At 41.5% G+C, this 19,787-nt stretch overlaps 3 protein-coding genes across 4 annotated transcripts in view; all 3 read left to right on the forward strand.

Annotated features, from left to right (window-relative positions):
* The first annotated feature begins 1,051 nt into the window (after positions 1-1,051).
* Positions 1,052-9,461, forward strand: tsnaxip1 (translin-associated factor X interacting protein 1). The gene is made up of 12 exons (XM_071524103.1): positions 1,052-1,066; positions 1,367-1,507; positions 1,616-1,709; positions 2,432-2,616; positions 3,190-3,331; positions 3,538-3,704; positions 3,839-3,952; positions 5,345-5,454; positions 5,602-5,725; positions 8,498-8,604; positions 8,993-9,116; positions 9,369-9,461. The coding sequence occupies exons 1-12, from the start codon at positions 1,052-1,054 to the stop codon at positions 9,459-9,461; spliced, it is 1,416 nt and encodes a 471-aa protein (XP_071380204.1).
* Positions 9,462-11,187: 1,726 nt separating this feature from the next.
* nutf2 (nuclear transport factor 2) lies at positions 11,188-17,997 on the forward strand. Of its 2 annotated transcripts, none has more exons than XM_071524176.1 (5): positions 11,188-11,242; positions 12,561-12,682; positions 15,397-15,468; positions 16,021-16,119; positions 16,492-17,997. In XM_071524176.1, exons 2-5 carry the CDS (start codon positions 12,584-12,586, stop codon positions 16,603-16,605), a joined length of 384 nt encoding a protein of 127 aa, XP_071380277.1. In that variant the 5' UTR covers positions 11,188-11,242; positions 12,561-12,583; the 3' UTR covers positions 16,606-17,997. The 2 variants fall into 2 exon arrangements, with proteins under 2 accessions (XP_071380277.1, XP_071380274.1); XM_071524173.1 differs by lacking the exon at positions 11,188-11,242 and adding an exon at positions 11,450-11,516.
* A 317-nt stretch (positions 17,998-18,314) lies between these two features.
* Positions 18,315-19,787, forward strand: part of edc4 (enhancer of mRNA decapping 4) — a 35,458-nt gene continuing 33,985 nt past the window's right edge. Inside the window, exon 1 of the mRNA XM_071524179.1 lies at positions 18,315-18,481. Coding sequence (XP_071380280.1) covers positions 18,394-18,481 — 88 coding nt within the window. The 5' untranslated portion in view covers positions 18,315-18,393. The remainder of the gene's footprint in view (positions 18,482-19,787) is intronic.

The raw sequence follows: 19,787 nt of genomic DNA on the forward strand, positions 1-19,787 counted from the left end.
AAAATATTTGTCTGAACTCCATTAGCTAAACCAAAGTTCATGGAGTAATTAGACAAATTACTGTTTGCTTTTCAACAAAACTAAATGAAAAATCAATGCAATATGTATATTATCAATAGTGTGTCTGTAGTACTCCATAGTGAGTTTATGGTGATCTGGTCGTACATGGTTGGCTACTTTTTAATTTTTTTTTTTTTTTATCTCTTATGGTATGACTTCATGCAGAGATTTATAGTGTGTGATACTCAATGTTGACTTTGTAGTAACAACAACGTACTTAATGTTTTTCTTAACTTCCACGCTATCACTATAATATCCCTTTGCTTCTGTATTATGGAGACTTTGCTGAATTTTGCTGTGATACTAATTTATATAGTATCCTTTTTTAAATTTTGTTATAGAGTTTACTACACTATAGTACAATATAGGGTTACTATATTATAGGGTTATTTTTGGTAAGGGCTAATTCACACAGCTTAGAAAAAGCTGCAAAAGTTCACAAATACAGCATTCCTAGATATTCTCTCGATGTTTTTTTTAATCTGATGTAATGTTTTAATTCACGTAGAAAGACCAAAATAGTTCTCCGCTTACACAACTTGAAAACTAGTTAGGCGCGCCGTGGCCTACTATGGGGGGTCTTATTGCGTCCTCCGTCGTCGTTACCATGGAAACCATACCACAGCTGTGACTGGCCATAAACATGCTGTGATACTGAACCCAACTGCGGGCTAAACGGACCAAACCAAACAAGTAAAACATAAGAAAATCTCATTCAATTATTAGCCTGTAAATATTTGAGATGTCGCCACACAAAGATATCAAATTCCCGCCGTTAGCACCGTCGAAAAAGCAAAGGCAAGTGAAAGACAACTGCTACGGTTTACAGGGGAAAGTTGACTGTAACATGAACTCGTAAAACTAAAACGTTAAATTAGGTTACTTAACGCTAATCCTTTCAATTTTTAGCCCACAGAGTTATATTATGTCAGCAGGAGGGCAAGAGGGAGAAAATACTGTTGCTGTTTCTGTCAAACCATCTACAGCGAAAATGGTAAACAAAACCGTTAATTTTGTCTAGGCAGTATTTAATTCCTGTATTCTGAAGCTTATATCTAACTGTATGAATAATGACTCACTTATTTTGGATGCTATAGATCATGTGTCAGAAGAGCTAGCTCAGAAGCCAAGTTTCTTCAGTTTTTTCCAGTTAGAGAAATATGCAGTGTGCTTGCAACATTATAGTTTGGAGTTGGGCTCACAGGCTTTGTGAGGCAATACCTCTCCCATCTTAATTCAACAGAAGTCGCTATGAAAGCTTTGTTCCATCTGTGTGTGTTGTGAATGATTAACCCTATCTTGCCAGGTGTGCTGGACGGGAAGTGACTACCTGTACGCAGGCCCGGGGAGGAAGCCCCGCTTTCTGAGGCAGCTGGAGAGCTATGTGAACAGAGAGCTGCAGGCTATCAACCCCCATGAACCAGAACTTCAGGAGCTCAGACTGCAGGTGTTGTGTGGTCCACTTGCACATATATAATACACATCCATGTATAGTGCACACACACACACTCATCATTTTGTCTGAGTAATCGCCTGCCTTCTGCTTTGTGCACAGGTCTATCGAGATGTCTTTGGTCGTTTCATCGAGGAGTTCAAAACCTACCAGCCCCTGCTCTGTGCCATCAAAAAGGAATATGAAAACACTTTAGGTCTGTTGCTTTCCAGTAAGCTGTCCTAATGTTTATGACTCTATAGTAGTAATTACAATAAATCTATAGCACTTTTCATTGTTGATTTCTAAAGTTAAAGGAACAAAACAAAGTGAGCTAAAAAAAAAAAGGACTAAAAAAAACTTTAATGGAGAATCAGCTATATATACATATATATATATAAGGAAAAACCTGCATTTCTGGCTCCGTTAAGGCCGAGCAGAAATAGCAGACCACTATGTAACGTTTTGGAGAATTGGGATGCATTGCTTCAAAAGAGGTGCATTGCAAGGAGCTGTGTACATTGTTTACTGTTGTGCCTGTTGTGCCTAGTTAAGGTATTCAGCCAATATTTTTTTGAGGCAGAGAGAGTCGGGGGTTAAGAGGCTAATGAAGGCAGTGCCATGGAAACAAGTAGGCAGTGGCAACAGAAGTAATTTACAGTAACGTCAGTGAATGTGTGGGAATAAACACCCAGAGCCTCAAGCAAATGCCATAGATCATTTATGAAGTTGGAGCAGAATTTATGGACAGTTAATGAAGTTAGGTATTACCCCAAAGTGGCACTGGATAAGGTGAAGTTATCATTAGCCGCTGTGGCCAGGGAGCGTGATCAGTTATGATGCTGAGTAAGCATCATAACAAACATACAAACTACATGCAAAGAATGTCAACGTCGCTACGAAAACAGAGTATTTATGATGCAATGTATATCTGTTTAGTGTATCAGCAGCTTCAGATCCGGGATCTGGAGCCGCTGCAGTGCCATCTGAGGCTGGTGACAGAGGAATGTGACAGGAGGGTCCGGGCTCGCTGGGAGGAGGAGCAGGCCCTGGAAAGAGAGAAGCAGCAACTGCAGAGGGACGTGGAAGCCATGAGGGAGAAAGAAACAGTCATGCAGGCACTGGTATGTGACTTTTTTCAGTTTTGTCAGGTTTTCATGTTTTTCGGGCACACAACCCATCCCATTCATTTCCACACAAATATAATAAATATATTCATGCATAATAACCATAAACTGATCAAAATTTTACAATATAGGTTACAGACTTCCTATAGACAACCAATAAATATATCATCAAACAAACTGTATCATACTGTTGTTGTTGGGTGAGAACCTCATAACTCTAATTTTGTTGATTTTCTTGTTTTGACTTAAATTGAAGGATTACATGTTCCTCTATGGGTTGAAAAAATCTACAACCCTTGGGTTTATGAAAACCCCATTGGATAAACTGGAAAATGCATGGTCAGCAAGCTAAAAACAAGGCTGTTTTTCTTAGTTAGAGATGTTTACACCTGACAACAACGATATCCATCATATTGGAGGTGGATGACACTGACAAGTCCAGTATTTTATTTTTTTAAATGGCAAATATTGGCCATTCCATTCCATTAACTGACCCCTCTGTCTCTCCCTCTCTCTTCTTTCGCCGTCTTCCTGTCCCACCCACCTGCCCTGTTTTCCATTCCGCTCCAGGTGGCCCGTCTGCAGTCCGAACTGGCCGACCAGTATCTGCTGTACCAAGAGCAGAGTGATGCCCACGAGTCGCTGATCGCCAAGCTCCACGACCTAACAAGCTGCTCTGTGAAGGAGGAGGAGCCTGCACATGAAAACACAGGTGAGGAAATTACAACATGGTCTACATATTTATATATACAGTCATATTCCTCCAAAGTCAGTGATGTAATGGGTAAAAAAAAATCAGGGAAAGGGATTATACATAATCCTGGTTGTAAATCACCCTGGATAAGACCGTTAACCAAATGTGTAAAAATGTAAATGTAGGTATTATGTTCTCTCTGGCACATTGTCCCGATATGGAAGGGGAGGATAAGGACCCAGTGATGCTGCGGCTAGCTCTGAGAGTGTGCAGAGAAGACCTGACCAAAGCCCAGGTGGAGCTCAACAGGATTCAGGCGGAGTACTGGGACGTGGTGCCTCGATGCAACTGGGAGACCCTGGAACACACACACCAACAGACCCTGCTGCAGGTAGCACACACGCACGCATATACATACAGTATATATGTTCGCTTCTTCATGGCTTGTATTGTTTACTGTCTGCACTGTCTTCACTATGCGGTGTCTCTGTCGTGCTTTCTGTGTGTTTCTTGTGTGCGGTCCAGTTGGAGAGGCTGCAGGGTGACTTTGACCAGCTGAGGAGTGAACATGACACTCTGCTGGAGCTGCATAAGAGAGACAGCATGCACGCTGAGTCAGACCGCTCCGTCACTGAGCAGGTAGATATTGTACCAAAATGTCAAGGGCTTTCAGGTCTTTTGCTCCAGGAAGCTACCTTAACAACAAAAAAAATACTGTCTATGATAATTTAGCAACATTAACCCTTCAGTGTTTTGCCTTAGCCAGCATTCATACAAATCTGAATTATCTTAATAAACATATACATAGATAAACAACAAGAACCTGCCACATAATTTATTTTACCTCAATCAGTGTTTTCATCTCTTGTAATTGTATATTTAACCTAGAGTAGTTTAACAAGTTTTCAGATGGTTCACTTCTTCTGCAATTTGTGCATAACAATAAACAACTAACAAACAAACAAACAAACAAAAAACTTGAGTTCCTGCCCCACTATGTTTAAACCAGTGCTGTACCAGATAAACAGCACCCTCCTGTCTTTACAGTATCTATGCTCTACTGTACAGCAGTAGTTCACCATCATCTTTCACAATTCAGTTGCACAATGCTCCAAAATGTATGGCACGCCTAAGAATGTTTTTTGTTTTTTTTTAGAAGTGTCACAAATCTTACTACCAAAATGCAGCATACTCAGCTGTTGGCCAAGGAGTTAAGTTCAGTAATTTTGAAAAGGGAAAATCAATGATCATTGGCTGATTTCTTTGGATTTTAATTATTATTGGCAAGTTTATTAGGTATACTTCACCATTTACGCAAACAGTGAGTCAAGAAAATATAACATTAAGTATAAAGCATGCAGACAGGGTGAAGCAATTCAGTTTCTGTTTGACTAAATGTTAGAATGGCCAAGACCCGTGATTTAAAACACATGATCCACTTTGAATGAATGAATGAATGAATCATCATTGGTGCCAGATGTGCTGGCCTCCTGGGATTTTGCCACTATGAGAATGGTGTGAGGAATAAAAAAAATATCCTGTGTTGATGAGGGAGGCCAGAGGAAAATGACAAGACTCACTCAAGCTAACAGTGGGGACACAAGTGTGCAAATACCACTTCAGTACAACAGTGGTGTGCAGAAGAGCATCTCAGAACACACAAGCTTGAAGCAGAGTTAGATCAGGTGCATCATTTTCATATCCACAGTCTTTTTCAGATAGATATTTCCAGCAGGCTAGAGATGCATCCAGAAACATGACAGTGACTTTAGTCCAGTCTCCAAATCTCAACCCAAGAGAGACCTTTGGGATGAGGTGGAACTGGATGTTCGCAGCATGAATGTGCCGCCGAAGAATCTGCAGGGATTGCATTACACTATCAGGTTAACAAGATCCCTGTGGATGGAATTGAGCACCTTGCTGAACCCATGTCTTGAAGGATTCAGGGGGGATATTCAGTGCTAGCCAGGTATACCTAAAAAGTAGTTTGGTGAGGAAAACTAACTGAAAATGAAAATGTCTTATCCCCAGATGGATGAGAGTGTGCGTCACCAGCAAAGCCAGCTTCAGTCCAACCTGCTGAAAGTGCTGATCCACTCCGATGCCTCGGAGAGCGGCGCGCTCACTGTCCAGGAGTTTAGGTGACATGCAGAGATACAGAAACACCCACACACGCTGTCATACTCTGTCTGTTTCTGCCTTTCTCTCACCCACTCGCTGATAAACACAGTTGCTAAAGTCTGTGCGTATGTGTGTCTATGCGTGTGTGTGTGTGTGTGGGTGTCCAGGGCGGCCCTGAGGACAGCGTTCCCACTCAAGTCAGACCAGGCCATAGATGCGCTGGTGGCCTCGGCTGAGAGCGAGCTGGACAGCAGCAACGACACCATCGCCTACCAGAGACTCTACAGCCTGGTAGATACTGTCTATATACTCTATAATTCACTCAATCTGATTCACAGCTCCCATCTGCAGCCATTCTGAGGTCGACATTTATGCAGTGAATTGCTTTCACTGAATGAGGGCAATTAAGATGAATGAATGTCACCACAATACATTTGTTCTGTATTAGTGCTTAATGGTTTTTGAGTAAAAGTGCAGCAGTATGGAGAAATTGTGACTTCTGTGATGGATGTTTAAATGAAATGCCATCCATCAGAACAAATGATCCTGACTTCTGATTATGGACAAGTCAAAAAGGGAGCGGCAGCGGACACTGGCACAAACTCAAATGCCGGTGACCGCTGAACACAGCCGAGATGGAGAGAAAAAGGGACAATGCTCTGGGAACAGGACAAAACGAACAGAGAGCAGAAGGAGAAATGGCCATACTATGGAGATCAGAGAAGACAAATTCCAGTCCTGAAGCCATAACTGAAGCACAGAAATTGCTGCGTAGTAAGGGATTATTTCTCTCCATTACCTAGAGCTCAAATGCGACAGCTGCATCAAATAATCTTTATTTTCCCGCAAAGGGAGGTTTTGGTCACAGACAAGGTTAAAAAAACATATTACACATTACATAGTACACCACAAGTACAATAATACACTAAAACACCTGCTGCTGGTCGCCACAAGAATGCCACCTCCATTTAAAATGTTTCCCTCCCCCCCTTAATAGAGGGTGTAATAAGCCATACAACAATTGATGCCTCTGATGATGGAGGTAAAACAGATGTGTCTTACTTAACCCCAACCACTGGGATGTTGTCAACACTGAATGCCAGCAAAACTCACTTTTGATATTAGAGCATTGCTGTCGTAACTCTGAAACTGTCCAACACCTTGGACATTCTAGCTCCTACCCACATCTACTATGTGGTCCAGTTAACACAATTAAATCAGAATTTGCCAGCATGCTACACCATGTTCTTAATCCAATCTAATCTAATATCCTGCTACCTCCTTCAATGTAATGTAATGTAATCTAATATCCTGTTCCCTCAGTCGTTTATGCTCTTCACGAACTTCTTAAAAACCCTATTCAGCCTCCACTCAGACCAATCACATGTAACCTAGGTTCCAATACAGAGCATCTATCTAATCCTCGGATCATTTCCTTTGATTTGGTGTTTGAATTACCATGCAGTCTTAGAGTTCTTCAGTTGTCTGTATAGTTACTGTGGATGTGACTATATCTATCTATCTATACACTTACTTGTAGCATGCTTTATCATGCTTGTTGACATATTGTTCGTTCGTAGTGTGGTTACTCTTGCTTAAAGGAAGCAATATCATCTGGGGTCCAAAATAAATCTATTTTAAGACGAAGGTACGCCAGAGCCTCCTGTTGAGCCTTCTGGAGATTCTGTGGGTCTAATTCAACAAAACATCTGAGATAGGAGGCAAGGCAGCTTTATTTGTATAGCACATTTCATACACTGAGGCAATTCAAAGTGCTTTACAGAGTAATAAAAAATACAGTAAAGGTAGAAAAATGTACAATTAAAAAGTGCAAAAGTACAGACAAGAGATAAAAGACTTAAAAAGTAAACTAGTGCAGTTCAAATCAAGTGAAATAGAAAGATAAAAGAAAAGACAGTGCAAGAGGATTAGAAAAGTGAAAAGTGCATTAAAATCACATTTAAAAGATAATAAAAAAGATATAAATAAATAAATATTACAGTGCAGATGAGTGTTGCCCTAGATTTCTTAAAAAGCCCTGGCGAACAGAAACGTTTTAAGCTCTGATTTAAAAGATTGTAAAGTGGAGGCAGACCTCAGTTTTTCTGGAAGTTTGTTCCAGGCATGAGGAGCATAAAAACGAAAAGCTGCTTCTCCATGCTTTGTTCTGACCCTGGGAACAGTAAGCAGACCAGCACCTGAAGACCTGAGGGGTCTGGCGGGTTCATAACACTGAAGGAGATCAGAAATGGATTTTGGTCCTAAACCATTAAGTGCTTTATAAACATGCAACAGAATTTTAAACTCAATTCTTTGGCACACAGGAAGCTAGTGATCTCAGCACTGGAGTGATGTGGTCCATGTTCTGAGTCCTGGTTCAAACCCTGGCAGCAGCATTCTGGATGAGCTGCAGTTGTCTAATAGCTTTTTTATAGAGACCTGTAAAGACACTGTTACAGTAGTCAAGCCTACTAAAAATAAATGCATGAACAAGTTTTTCAAGGTCCTGCTTGGACATGAATTCTTTAATTCTTGCAATACACACTTGATAAAACCAATGGTGCGCCGCACCTGCACTCACACACTCAACCCTGTCACATTGTGATGAGGTTGCTAGTAAATGGATCTATTTCTGATGGTCCTGTTATTATGAGCCTGATGTATCCCGACATCCTTTATGGTCACCACTGGTGGGTTAGTACATCAGTATTTTAACATGGATGGCACTAGGGCTGATTACACAATGGCCAAACATTATCTGGAAGCAAAGCACAGTTCTCCCTCTTCTAGTTGCCCGTTTACTACCTACATGATATCTATTTATTTATTCATCCATGTGCAGGAACCCAGTGTTATGTTTCCTTGATTGTACCCTATGTGTGTTTTGTTAGCCCGATGTGACAATCAATAGAAGGCAGGTCTTCGCTAGTAAAAAAGTGTTTGGAGAACCAGATATTTTAAGCGCCCAGTCATAAGATCACACAAAGCATTACATTGTCCATTGAATCGGGTCTCAGTATGGAATTCTGTTGCTGGCATGTGATTTTATTTTGTATTCTGTAGGGTGCAAATGGTAAGAATGGAGAGTTCCTGAGTCTGGTGATGAGACAGTCACTGGAAGAGAGACAGTTGTACATCAGCCAGCTCAGAGTGCAGCTGGGGGACAAAGGGTAGGCACACAGACACACACTTACACACATGGAACACACAATGACCAAGGACTTTTATTGTGAAAAATCAGTGCAAAGTTCATACAGGGCAAGAAATAAACAGAAGCCTGGTTCACTGTAGAGCGTCTGTACCTTTCTGCTTGTCTGGCCTCTCCAGCTGGTTTACTTGTAGTTCCCCCTATTGCCACCGGATGGAGGCAATGGGCAGGAATCGACCACACTGGCCCTCCACTACAGTACCTCAACCATAGCGCCATGCAACGCACACACACCCCAAAGTTGCACTTATATACACTTACATACTGTAGATAGGAACATAACATATTTGCACACACACTACAGTGCTCCTCCTAAAGAAGATATTTTGTATGCTGTGTATGTTTGACAGGGAGGTGTCGGTGTCAGACCTTCGTGGCGCCCTGATGTGCGTCGACCCAGCTTTGGACTCAGATGCTCTGGACTGGAGCCTGAGCCTGGCCTTCCAGGTGAACCAGTGGGCAGACTATGGCAAAGTAGCCCTTAAAGAAGCTGTTATGTGTTGAATGTTTCCATCGTTATTGTGAAATGAGTTCATAGCAGTATCTCAGTGATTTACTTGATGCTTTTATTTGGACCAATTTTGGAGTTCTTTGGCTCGATAGGCCATGAATCCAACCTTTTCCCAGTGGGTTATGTATCAAAAGCAGTGGGTTAGACCACCAACATGCCCCCTGAGACAAAATGCCTCCCTGTAACATTTTCATTTCATCTGTCTTTTTCCCCAGGTGAAGGAGGAGGAGCTGAACCAGTGTGACACACCGCTGGACCGAGAGACCGTCCTGCAACGGCTTGTATCAGTCTTGCCCCGACAAGACTGACACAAGCCCCGCTCCCCTATCCCCTCCAAATTCAAATCAAAAACAAATCCTGCTCCACTGCATAGCCTGCTGTAGAGACTGCTGGCTTAGTTGAGGATTATTAACAAACTGTCCCTTTTAATTTCTAATAAAGATGACTTTTAGCACTTTCCAAGGCTTTTCATGTTTTGATAAATTTGGTGGCAGCCTTTAAAGATTGATCCTAAGTAGAAACCATTGAATTTCAGAATTTGTGTTATTCTTATAAGGTCTAGGACAGTCCAATTAATATTTGCGAACATTAACAACTCTCTCCAGAAGCCAGACAACAAAGAACTATGGCTTGAAGCTGGGATGTCATTAACATGACATTAACATTATCTGCTCCACAGATAATTAATTAATTAAATTAATTAATGATTACATTGATATTTTATACCCAAATGGTCTTTATTCTACAGTCATGTTATCAGCTCTGAACCATAAAATGTCCCTTTAACTCCAGAAAGTTCTCCTGGCTGCTCTCACAGTCACCATGAGCAGAGAACAGAGACTTGAACCTATATTGTTGTCAAAATGTAAAATCTGGAGCTGCTCCATAGAGAATGAATTAGCAAAGATGCCTTGTCATTCTCTTTGGAGCAGCCTAAATTCAAGCTTCAGTTCTCCATTTTCTAGCTTTGGGAGCAAGTTGCTAATGTACATAAATATGGATTGGACTGTCTTAGACAACTCAAATCACATGAAATCCTGCACTTAATTGTATTCCAAATTATAAGGCTATTCTTTACACTATATTCTTCCCTAGGGCTGAGCATGCTTTGAACTGACTACCAGTGTAACAAATTCCATATTTCATAAGTCTAGTGATTCCATGGTTTGCATGAGCAGTCAAAAACTCCCTGTTTTAAAGTTGGCCTTGAATTGATTTTCTGTCTCCCTAAGCGGATGTCTCATTTCCATCTATGCCTTTGAAAACCTTTTTTTTTTTTTAATCAGTTATAGGAGGAGGATACTATCTTCCAAGATCAGCCTGAACCAATGTGGACTCACTCCACACCATAATTTCCGCTGGTGAAAACTCCTGTCCTTAATTGATTTGTACCTGTGGTTCTCTCCCTTTGGTCACCCTATCATAATGCTGAAGAAACCCTATTACCTATTGATTATATGGAACAGAATTTTTTTTCACTTCACATTACGGGACTAGTCTGTATTCTCTAGAGACAGTTGACAGTCTGTCCACATCACATACAAGCCAACTACTTCCACAAGATGAAATGGTAAAAAAACACGAACTCTCCCTTTAAATTGTGTTTATTATCATATTATCAAGGAAGGGCACCTTCCCCCAAACAATTCTGAAGCCAATATTACTAATAAATATGCCAATGACATTGTGATTATCTTTATTATTTAGTTGACTTGATTAGCATGTGCCTTATTGGTAATCCAGATATGCCCATGAGGTTTCTTTGAAATGTTTTTTACTAAACCATAAGTAAAATACAGTTAGTTAGTACAATTAGTTTATTGTCAGTGACGTCTTGATTATTCTTTAATGTAAAGTCACGCGAGGTTACTTTGAAATGTTTTCTCCTCACTAAACTAGTTGCATCTTATTTTTTAATTTTTTTCAAAGCAAAATAAATTCTCGCCGTAGTAAAATGTTAGTGCGCAAAGACTACAACCCCCACAAAACACCGGGCAGATTACGGTTCTGAGCGCGTGCCCTCGTAGCGAAGCAGACACTGCTCTGTCTAATCGCTATAACGGGCAGCCGAGCTCGGTGTTGGTTAGCGGTAAGTTTTTAATAGTGATTCGTATTGAACCCTTTAACAGAATAGTGAATGAAAACACGTCCGTAATCAATCAGCGGGGGTTTCGTGTGACATTTGAACAAGTATAAAACAGCATAATGTGTTTGGCAGACTGGCCCGGTAAGGGCTAACGTTAGGACACGCCTATGTACGGTACCTGCTACGGGGTGCCTGAGCGGTGGGCACGGGCCCGGAGGAGGAGAGAGTCCGGGCATGGACACCGGGAAGGGAGACATCAACACTTAGAGGAGACGGGGTATTTTTAGAAACCGGTGAAAAAGCCCGTGCCAGCCAACCAATTGGCTTGCGACTGGAAATATAATTTATCTGACGTCTAGCTAGCAGGATGACATGTTATATGTAGGCATTGCCTACTCGGGCTGAGTCAACGTTAGCAAGACAGCTAACAAGCTAGTAATAGCTAGTTAGCTAACGCTAGCTAGCCATACTTAGGCTTTTCCATCTATTTCAGAATTATTTGGTCTCCCTCTAGCTTTATGTGTGTGTGGGCCTTGTGTTATGTATGACCTGTCGGCATGTAACGGTTTGTCATGAAGACACCGCTGCTTATTATATTCAGACCTCACAGATTGTTCTAGGACAGTGAGTGTAACGTTATTTGGAAGCACATGACTTGTGCTGTCAGTGTCACCAAACGGACTAAGATGGCCCAGTGAAACTCAATGGCCTCAGCAAAACGCGCTTGGGCTACTCTCACTTAACTACTGTTAATAGTAGTTGTGTACAGTTCTAGAAATATGTTTTTTCCCCATTGAGGTGGTATTGATATGCTTGTCATGGACTGTCACACAAAGTTTGTCAGTGTGTTTAAATCTTTGTTTTTCTACTTTTCATGACCTCAACAAAGGATGTAGTGGAGCCTATACCAAGTTAATCCCCATCTCTATCCCATCTTTTCAATTAAATTAAATCCTAACTGTGTAAATGCATACTATAACTTTTGGTAAGGCTATGAGACTGATGCAAGTTATATGAAAACTGACCAGAACCCCTTCTATCAGACAGTTGCATCCCTGTCTCCTGCCTGCCCACACAAAGCCTTACAGAACTGAAAAATGAGTCAAATACAGTAGGCATCAGGTTATTGTATTATTGTATACCTTGATCAACCACTGATCCAAATTTTAGCTTATATGTCCGATTATAATGCACACCTAAAGTACCACAATTTTATCATGCCTGTTAAAGACAACCTCTGTGTATCTAGACCAATATTCTCTTTCTCTGCCTCTCACTCTCTCTTTCTGACCTCTCTTCCCTTCCCTCTCTCTTTTCCCAGTGCGTGTTGCAGGGTGATTCAGGATGGGGGACAAGCCTCTGTGGGAGCAGATAGGATCCAGCTTTGTGCAACACTACTACCAGCTGTTCGACACTGACAGAACACAGCTCGGATCAATATATGTGAGTGTGACAGAACCATAACATCAATTTTTTGAATAATCACCCCCTCCACCCCTCCCATCATATAAAACCTGCAAATTCACCACTGTCCCAGTGTCAACATGATTCGGCAGTGAAAACCCTGTTTCCTCTTCCTAAACCACCATGGTTGCCTCCTGGTGGCTGGAATTTATTCATTTTGAAGAATCTGGAATTTGTCACACTCAAGATTACGCGCAAAGCACTGAGTCACTTTCCATGTTTGTTATGGTCCAACCTGCCCGCTTTTAAACTGTCCCTTCCCACCCAAACATGCTGCTTCAACAGGAAATACGTTGTAGCAAGACATCTCTGACGAGTCAAATCAAAACAAAACGATGGCTGTGTATTATTGGATTATCACAGTCCTTCAAGCCTCTAGTTGTGGCTGAGCTAAAAAGCCCATGTGATAGCCAATGTCACTGAGAGGGCAGAAAGCTGCTGTTGGAGCGCCTTTTCACTTGGATGGAAATACAGGAGCAAGACAGGTCATTTTGGGGGCCTGGAGAACATTTTTGAGGAATGTTTTTGCAAAATAATGCATTTTGGTTCATTTAAAGTTGCATCACTGTTCAGGAATTTTATCAAACATTCACAGAGCAATATTATGAAATGATATGAGTATAATAGTTGTCTTTAAATTATGTTGCATTAGATTTAATTTGTATTTTGGCTTATAATGTGATAAGTTATATGTTTTATATTGGCTATCTAAAAAGTGGGTAAAGTGGGTTCCAATTTTGTAGTGATTATGTAATAACTTCAGCCTGTTACCACGGTTACCAGAATCATCATTTGAATGGGTATCTGTGTTGATGTAAAACTTTTGATCAACTGACCAGATCAGACTGATGTTACACCCAGTTGACAGCAGCACTCCAACTTCTATCCAACTTCTATCCTACAAATTCTATCCAACCTTGACCTATGATAAAAGCACCTCTACACATCCATTTGAATCAACAGTCTGTTTTTTCCACATAGGCAGGTCAGCCAATGACAGAACAACATTTTTTTTTTTTACATAAAAAATCTTTTACAAAAGAATTTTCTCAATATTTGGTGACTTTTATTGCACTACTACATTTTTGCCACAACACTGAGCAACAGAGAAGAAGAAAATAACATCAGTTAATTACACACAGTCATTCTAGCTGTCATCTCCATCATCTATTGACAAAAACAGTTTGGCCATATACATGTATGTTTATTTCCTCCGGTGGATGGTCCAAGGATGTGTTTGCAAACCTCAGCTGGAATAAATCCAAAGTCCAAACAAAGATGGGTCATTTACATCCATTATCCAGATTATTTTTCCTCCAATGCATGTCCGTCACTTTGTTCCATCCAAATGCTGTGTGCCTGAATACAATCCAGGCCTTCATACATAGCCTGTCTTCACAAAGCTTTTCAATCCGTGTGACATCAGTCTATCATCTGAACAATTGATCAAGTTTCCCATCAAATGTGGCACTCAAAATAAATGTAACAGGTGCCCATGCAAATTATGATTTTGGAGATTTAGGCCTACATGTTGGTGTTATTGCATTATTCTCCAAAAAAAAGTGCAACTCACGTAAATCGTAAAATGTAATAACCAATTACATTCCGTCAAGAATTTGTTATGTTATACATCCACATTTTGCTACATTACGCTTACTTACATTACACGTTACATGAGTTTTTATTACATTTTTATTAGACTATGCACAGTTATTACATTATGAGTTGCTACAATGTAGATCTTATTGTAATGCATTTCAGCTGATGTCTTACATGTTATTCATAAGTCTAGGATTTTGTTTGTGGGTGGTTGTAATTGGCCAATTAGAATCAACCTTTTCTCTTCTAAACATCAGTATTGTATCTGTATCTTCATTGCTGCATGATTTTGCAATCATTTCATACTCACTACCTTTTTGAGCCTTTGGCATTTCCTTGTTGAAAGTTAAACCGGGTATTTGAAGTTATAAATTAAACCAGTTATGACTCATCTGCAGCCTCTCTAGAGCGGCCTCTAACAGAATCCAGTCCAACTGCAAGATACTTAAGCTACGTTCACACTGCAGCTGAAAGTGTCCCAATTTTAATTTTTTTCCTTCACATGTGACACAGATCTGATGTTTTCTAATAGCAAAAAGTTGCATGAAGTTAAAGCTGAACTATACGGATATGCAGTACAAAATCAGATCCTGAGGCATGCAACCTACACACTACTTGTATTTGAACGCTCAAATTTGAATTTGTAGCATTGCCATGACAACAAGTAAATCTAACATCATTTACCTGACACAGTTGTCATAACTTTGGCTTCCAAGCAGCTTGGCTGAGTCAGCGTTAGCATGCAGGACAACGAGACTCAACAATAGAAAGCCAAAAAGCCAACTTAATTGCTATTTGGGGAAACGCCTCAATTCAGTCAAATCTTCCAGGCACACACAGTCACCAAAATGTGTCTGAAACAAGAGAGAGAAGCCTAGCTACAAAACTGGATGTGATGTCTGATGTTATTGTTACTCTGCACATGCATGTCTTTTCAACATGACTGTCAGTTCATATTGGTATCGGGTTACATCCTTGAGGGGAGTAAGGTGGTGTGGCTTGTTGGACAGACCCTTGATACATAATAACGTCCGTGCAACTCACCGTCTCTTTTTCCTGTCTCTCTCTCTCTCTCTCTCTCTCGCTCCATCCAGATTGATGCATCATGCCTTACGTGGGAGGGACAGCAGTTCCAGGGAAAAAGAGCAATTGTCGAGAAACTCTCTGTGAGTTTGTTTGGTGACTTATTGCTATGCACAAATAACATTTGGTGGGACGCTTTTATCCGGAGCGCCTCACAGCACCACAAGTGCATCTGTTGTCAGCACGGGCGTCCCAAATGGGAGTCAAAGTCCTAACCCTGGCAGTGTTAATGCCAGGCTCTTCCCGTTGACCCACAGAACCACAGTGGTCAACAAGGAACTGACAGTGGCTTGTAAGCCTCTGATACATATCAAAAGTGGATACATATCATACTTTGTGTATGCTGTCATTTTTTCTGCTGTAGAAAGAAAATGCATGAGAGGAGGAAGTCGCTACTCTTGAGAGAAAGTTAGTAGCACACTAGAAAAACTATGCACAAGGTGTTCAGCATTCTTAGTCAGGCTTATCCTACTGTTTCTCCAATTTTAAGGAGAACAGATTGAGCTAAATATAAAGGATCCTAATAGAATGTTTTTTATTTCAAATGTGTTTTCTACTACTAAAGTCTATTATATACTTGAACTAATCTTCCTCTTTTGTTGTTGTGTGTTCTCCCCGCTCTGTGTGCGTGTCAGAGTCTCCCCTTCACAAAAATAGCCCACAGTATAACAGCGCAGGACCACCAGCCCACCCCAGACTGCTGCATCTTGAGTATGGTTGTAGGACAGCTAAAAGTAAGTAGCACAGCGGTTACAGAACACATCGACACCGCAGCACACATTCACACCAACTCTTTCACAGCATGTCAGATCCAACCGTGCCATCTAGTGTGTGCGCACCGACTTCTATGACGTCTTTATAGGGGAATGTGAGCCGTTGCCGGGGCATTTACACCATTTGTGTTCATTTGTGATGGGTGTTAATCATCAGCGGGTAGGGAAACATCCTCGGCTCACAAAACGAATGTTAATTTTCAGCCACGATTGTGCGATTCGAGGTTAGTTAAAAATTAAACCACTGTACTGTTGAGTTTGATGTGATCCTGATTTTGCATGTCTATCTGTGTGTGTGTGTGTGTGTGTGTGTGTGCGTGCGTGTGTTTGCAGGCAGACGAAGACCCCATCATGGGATTCCACCAGAGTTTCATCCTGAAGAACATTAACGACGCGTGGGTGTGCACCAATGACATGTTCAGGCTGGCGCTTCACAACTTTGGCTAAACCCCCCGCTCTGGTGGGCAGGGGCGGCCGTAGTGGAGGGCGCAGTGTGAAGAGGGATGGAGGGAAGGGAGGGAGGAGTCGAGGGTGAGGAGAAGAGAGGACGCTCATCCCTCCCTCCTCCTCCGGTCTCGTTCGCACCCGTTTGACAAACAAACACACACCGGATTCTAGATGTCAATCACAGAACCTCATGCGGGTGGGTTTTCGGACCACCCCAACCAATAGAAGCGCGACGTGTTTTTTTCGCTGAGAGCCGGCTGACCAATCAGACGCCCCTGTCTGCCCCTCCACTGATCTGCATGACGCTGGGAGCCCCCCCATTACAGTATCTACACTCAAGCCAGACCAGGAAGACATTTACCAGCTTACTGACGCCATTAACTCATACTCTACTCTGCTCTCCACTCTTCTTTACTTAATTCTAATCCGTTCTATTACACTCGGCTCCGCTCTACTGTTGATGACTCCACTGTTCTCAACTCAGTTCTGTTAGCACTACTGTTGACTGGTGTAGATCCATGTTCAGATTCAGAGTCGGCTTCTTCAGTTCCTACTTCTTGTGTTTGAATTTCTTTTTAGAGGCCACCTGTGTGTTGTTTTTAGCTTGCCTTAGCGTGTTCTACAAATGATTTTTATCTTCTTTTAATTGATGGTTAAATTTTGCCATGATTCATATTCTAATGTCAGGTTTTGCTCTCGCAAACCAAAGAATCATGGAGGACGTGAAGTTTGACCTTGCTGTGTGATCAGCGCTTGCCCTGCTCTTTCTCTTTCTCTCTCTCTCTGACTTGCCCTCTCTATCTCTCTCTCATCTCTCTCTGGCAGTTAACATGGATACTACAGCCACGATACACAATAAAACCTGGACTTTTTCTTAATGGTGTGGGCTTGTTCCTCTCTCCATCTATGATTCTGCCTGTATGCTTACCTCCTTTCCCTGCCCTTTATTTATCTTTTCACTCTATTAAGTTATTGAGGCTTCATACAAGTGTTGTACTGAATTAAATGTATATTGTTTGCTTTTTTGAGAATTCAGGTGGCTTTATGATGGAAGATCAGTTGGAAAACTGACAGCTTTTTATGTGTCGTAATCCAATTGATTGAAAAAATTGTGTATATTTTGATAAATGCACAAGAACCTTTAACGCTTCTTACTGCTGTCTGTCTTGCACAGCTATCAGCATCTGACAGTATGTTTGTTTAGAGTGGAATTTGGTCTTCCTCTACCTGTGTTACTCCAGAGTTTACCATGAGGACACTACCAGGGTCTGCATGACTCTCAAGTCAAAGACTTAATTCATTGTGAGTGATAATGTGACATCTGCAGTATCAACGCTGCTTAGCTGGAGCAGAAGTCGTGTTTCAAAAGCATCAGCAAGATCCATCTGTTGTGACGGAGGTATTGATCTCTTGAGAGATAGAAATAAATCATTTCAACTAGATATAGTTGTACTTTGATGATTCAATCAGTGATCGGTCAATAGTGTGGTGAACCATATTGCAAGCTGTCAGTAGCCTCTGGAATGGAATCCGACATGGTCCATTAATGAAATTTCACCATGTTGATTGCATTACATTTGTATGGAGGGCAACAGACTGCAGCAGGTCCCAAAGCACCGAGTAGGAACCAACGACCTGACGGACCGACGAGTCGGAACACTAGGCGCGGACATAGCGGAAGTTTAGACGGTTGCTCAGGGTGAACGAAGTGAGCATTGACAGCATCGCACCAAACAAGAAATCATTATTTCCCCCCTAAATTAACCCAGTCTCCCCTTTCCCTAACCCATGGCGTCCAATTCTAATATAGACATTGAGGGTGCGACCCAGCATCTTCGGGACATCCTCAAGCTCGACCGCCCCGGGAACAGCGCCGGTAAGTGGCACCGGGAATGAAAAGCGGCTGCGCTAGTTTAGGCCGCAGCAGCTAATGATAAGCTAGGTAGCTGGCTAGCTAAACAGCTAGCTAACGTTAGCCTAGACAGCATTGTAGTAAATAGCGTTTTGCTGCGAAATGCTAACGTGACTAGAGTATAGCAGTTGCGCTAGCTTGCCAATGTTAGGCGCCTCCTCATGCAATAAGAGCAAACTGATGTCAGAGAATGAAACTATCTACTTGAAGAAGTAATTTAACACAAACCACCGTGAAATAATGAATCTTGTGGATGAAATGTTCCAGTCACTCGTAATGATAGATAATTGCCTCGGAAGCGCGCAAGGTAACGCTAGTTAACGTTAATGGATGTCTTCATTTGTCACTACGGTGTTAGCTAGCTTATGTCTCGGTCTATTTGCTGGTATAGGGAAGCTAGGTGTTTTGCTGCTACCCGTTGTAAAATGTTGATGAAAACTTTTGTTTATTCTAAATTATCTCTGGTCTACCTGTTGTCATTCGTAGCTCAAAATAAATTTATTTCGGCATGCCCTATCACCGCAAACATTTTGTTAAAACAAAATGAATCTATTGGTATCAGGACATAGCTTGAGCCTCCATAAGTGCGTAGAAGGTCGGTGTCCTGCCTAATCAAGTGCAGCTTTTCTCAAAACTGGAATTTAATGCAGAATAGTGAAGTGACCTGTGCACAGCTTGGGCTTCTTCTGGCTGCTGGCAAAGTACAGGGGAAGCATAGTGCACACAAAACATGAGGCTAGTGTGCGGCAAACCTAATTTCCCATGGACTAGAATTTAATGGTTTACTTTTATTGCACATTAGTTAAAGCAGGATTGACCAGCAGATACACATAACATTAATTTCACTTGATAACTTTGCACTATTAATGTTGCTTAAACTTTCTCCTAGGCGAATTTGGATCCACTCATTTTAAGTTGCTTTGTTTTAACCTGGTAGCTAACATTGGCTTGATGTATTGAAGCACTGAAAGAAAACACAGGTGTCTTGTCACCTAATGTTAACTCGAGGTGTTGTGAACAGGACATGGGGCAGAGCAGCCTGCTTCATGCACTTACCCGCTCTCTGCTGCAGTATTTGGCCCCAAGGTTGTTGCTAATTGATCCTCCAGAGAGCCTTCCCAGACACTAAAATCATTAATGCAGTTTGGATGAATGGTGTCTGAGAGCACTCTTAATAAATGTACAACTCACTCCCAGTGTCTCACTCAACTGTGTTGTGAAGAGCCATTCAGATGGGATCAGATGCCCTAACTTACTGGAGCAATCCGCA

This window comes from Centroberyx affinis, unplaced genomic scaffold (genome assembly GCF_046629955.1).
Source record: "Centroberyx affinis isolate AG114_WGS23_722 - 3 ecotype Tasmania unplaced genomic scaffold, CSIRO-AGI_Caff_v1 ptg000103l_1, whole genome shotgun sequence".
Lineage (NCBI taxonomy): Eukaryota > Metazoa > Chordata > Actinopteri > Beryciformes > Berycidae > Centroberyx > Centroberyx affinis.

Excerpts from the sequence above, each read along its gene's own strand:
- nutf2 (XM_071524176.1), top strand. The coding sequence starts at position 12,584 with ATGGGGGACAAGCCTCTGTGGGAGCAGATAGGATCCAGCTTTGTGCAA. Across the intron at positions 12,683-15,396 it reads CACAGCTCGGATCAATATAT|ATTGATGCATCATGCCTTAC; the intron begins GTGAGTGTGACA and ends CGCTCCATCCAG. Across the intron at positions 16,120-16,491 it reads TGGTTGTAGGACAGCTAAAA|GCAGACGAAGACCCCATCAT; the intron begins GTAAGTAGCACA and ends GTGTGTTTGCAG.
- tsnaxip1 (XM_071524103.1), top strand. Across the intron at positions 2,617-3,189 it reads AAACAGTCATGCAGGCACTG|GTGGCCCGTCTGCAGTCCGA; the intron begins GTATGTGACTTT and ends ATTCCGCTCCAG. Across the intron at positions 3,332-3,537 it reads GCCTGCACATGAAAACACAG|GGGAGGATAAGGACCCAGTG; the intron begins GTGAGGAAATTA and ends CCGATATGGAAG.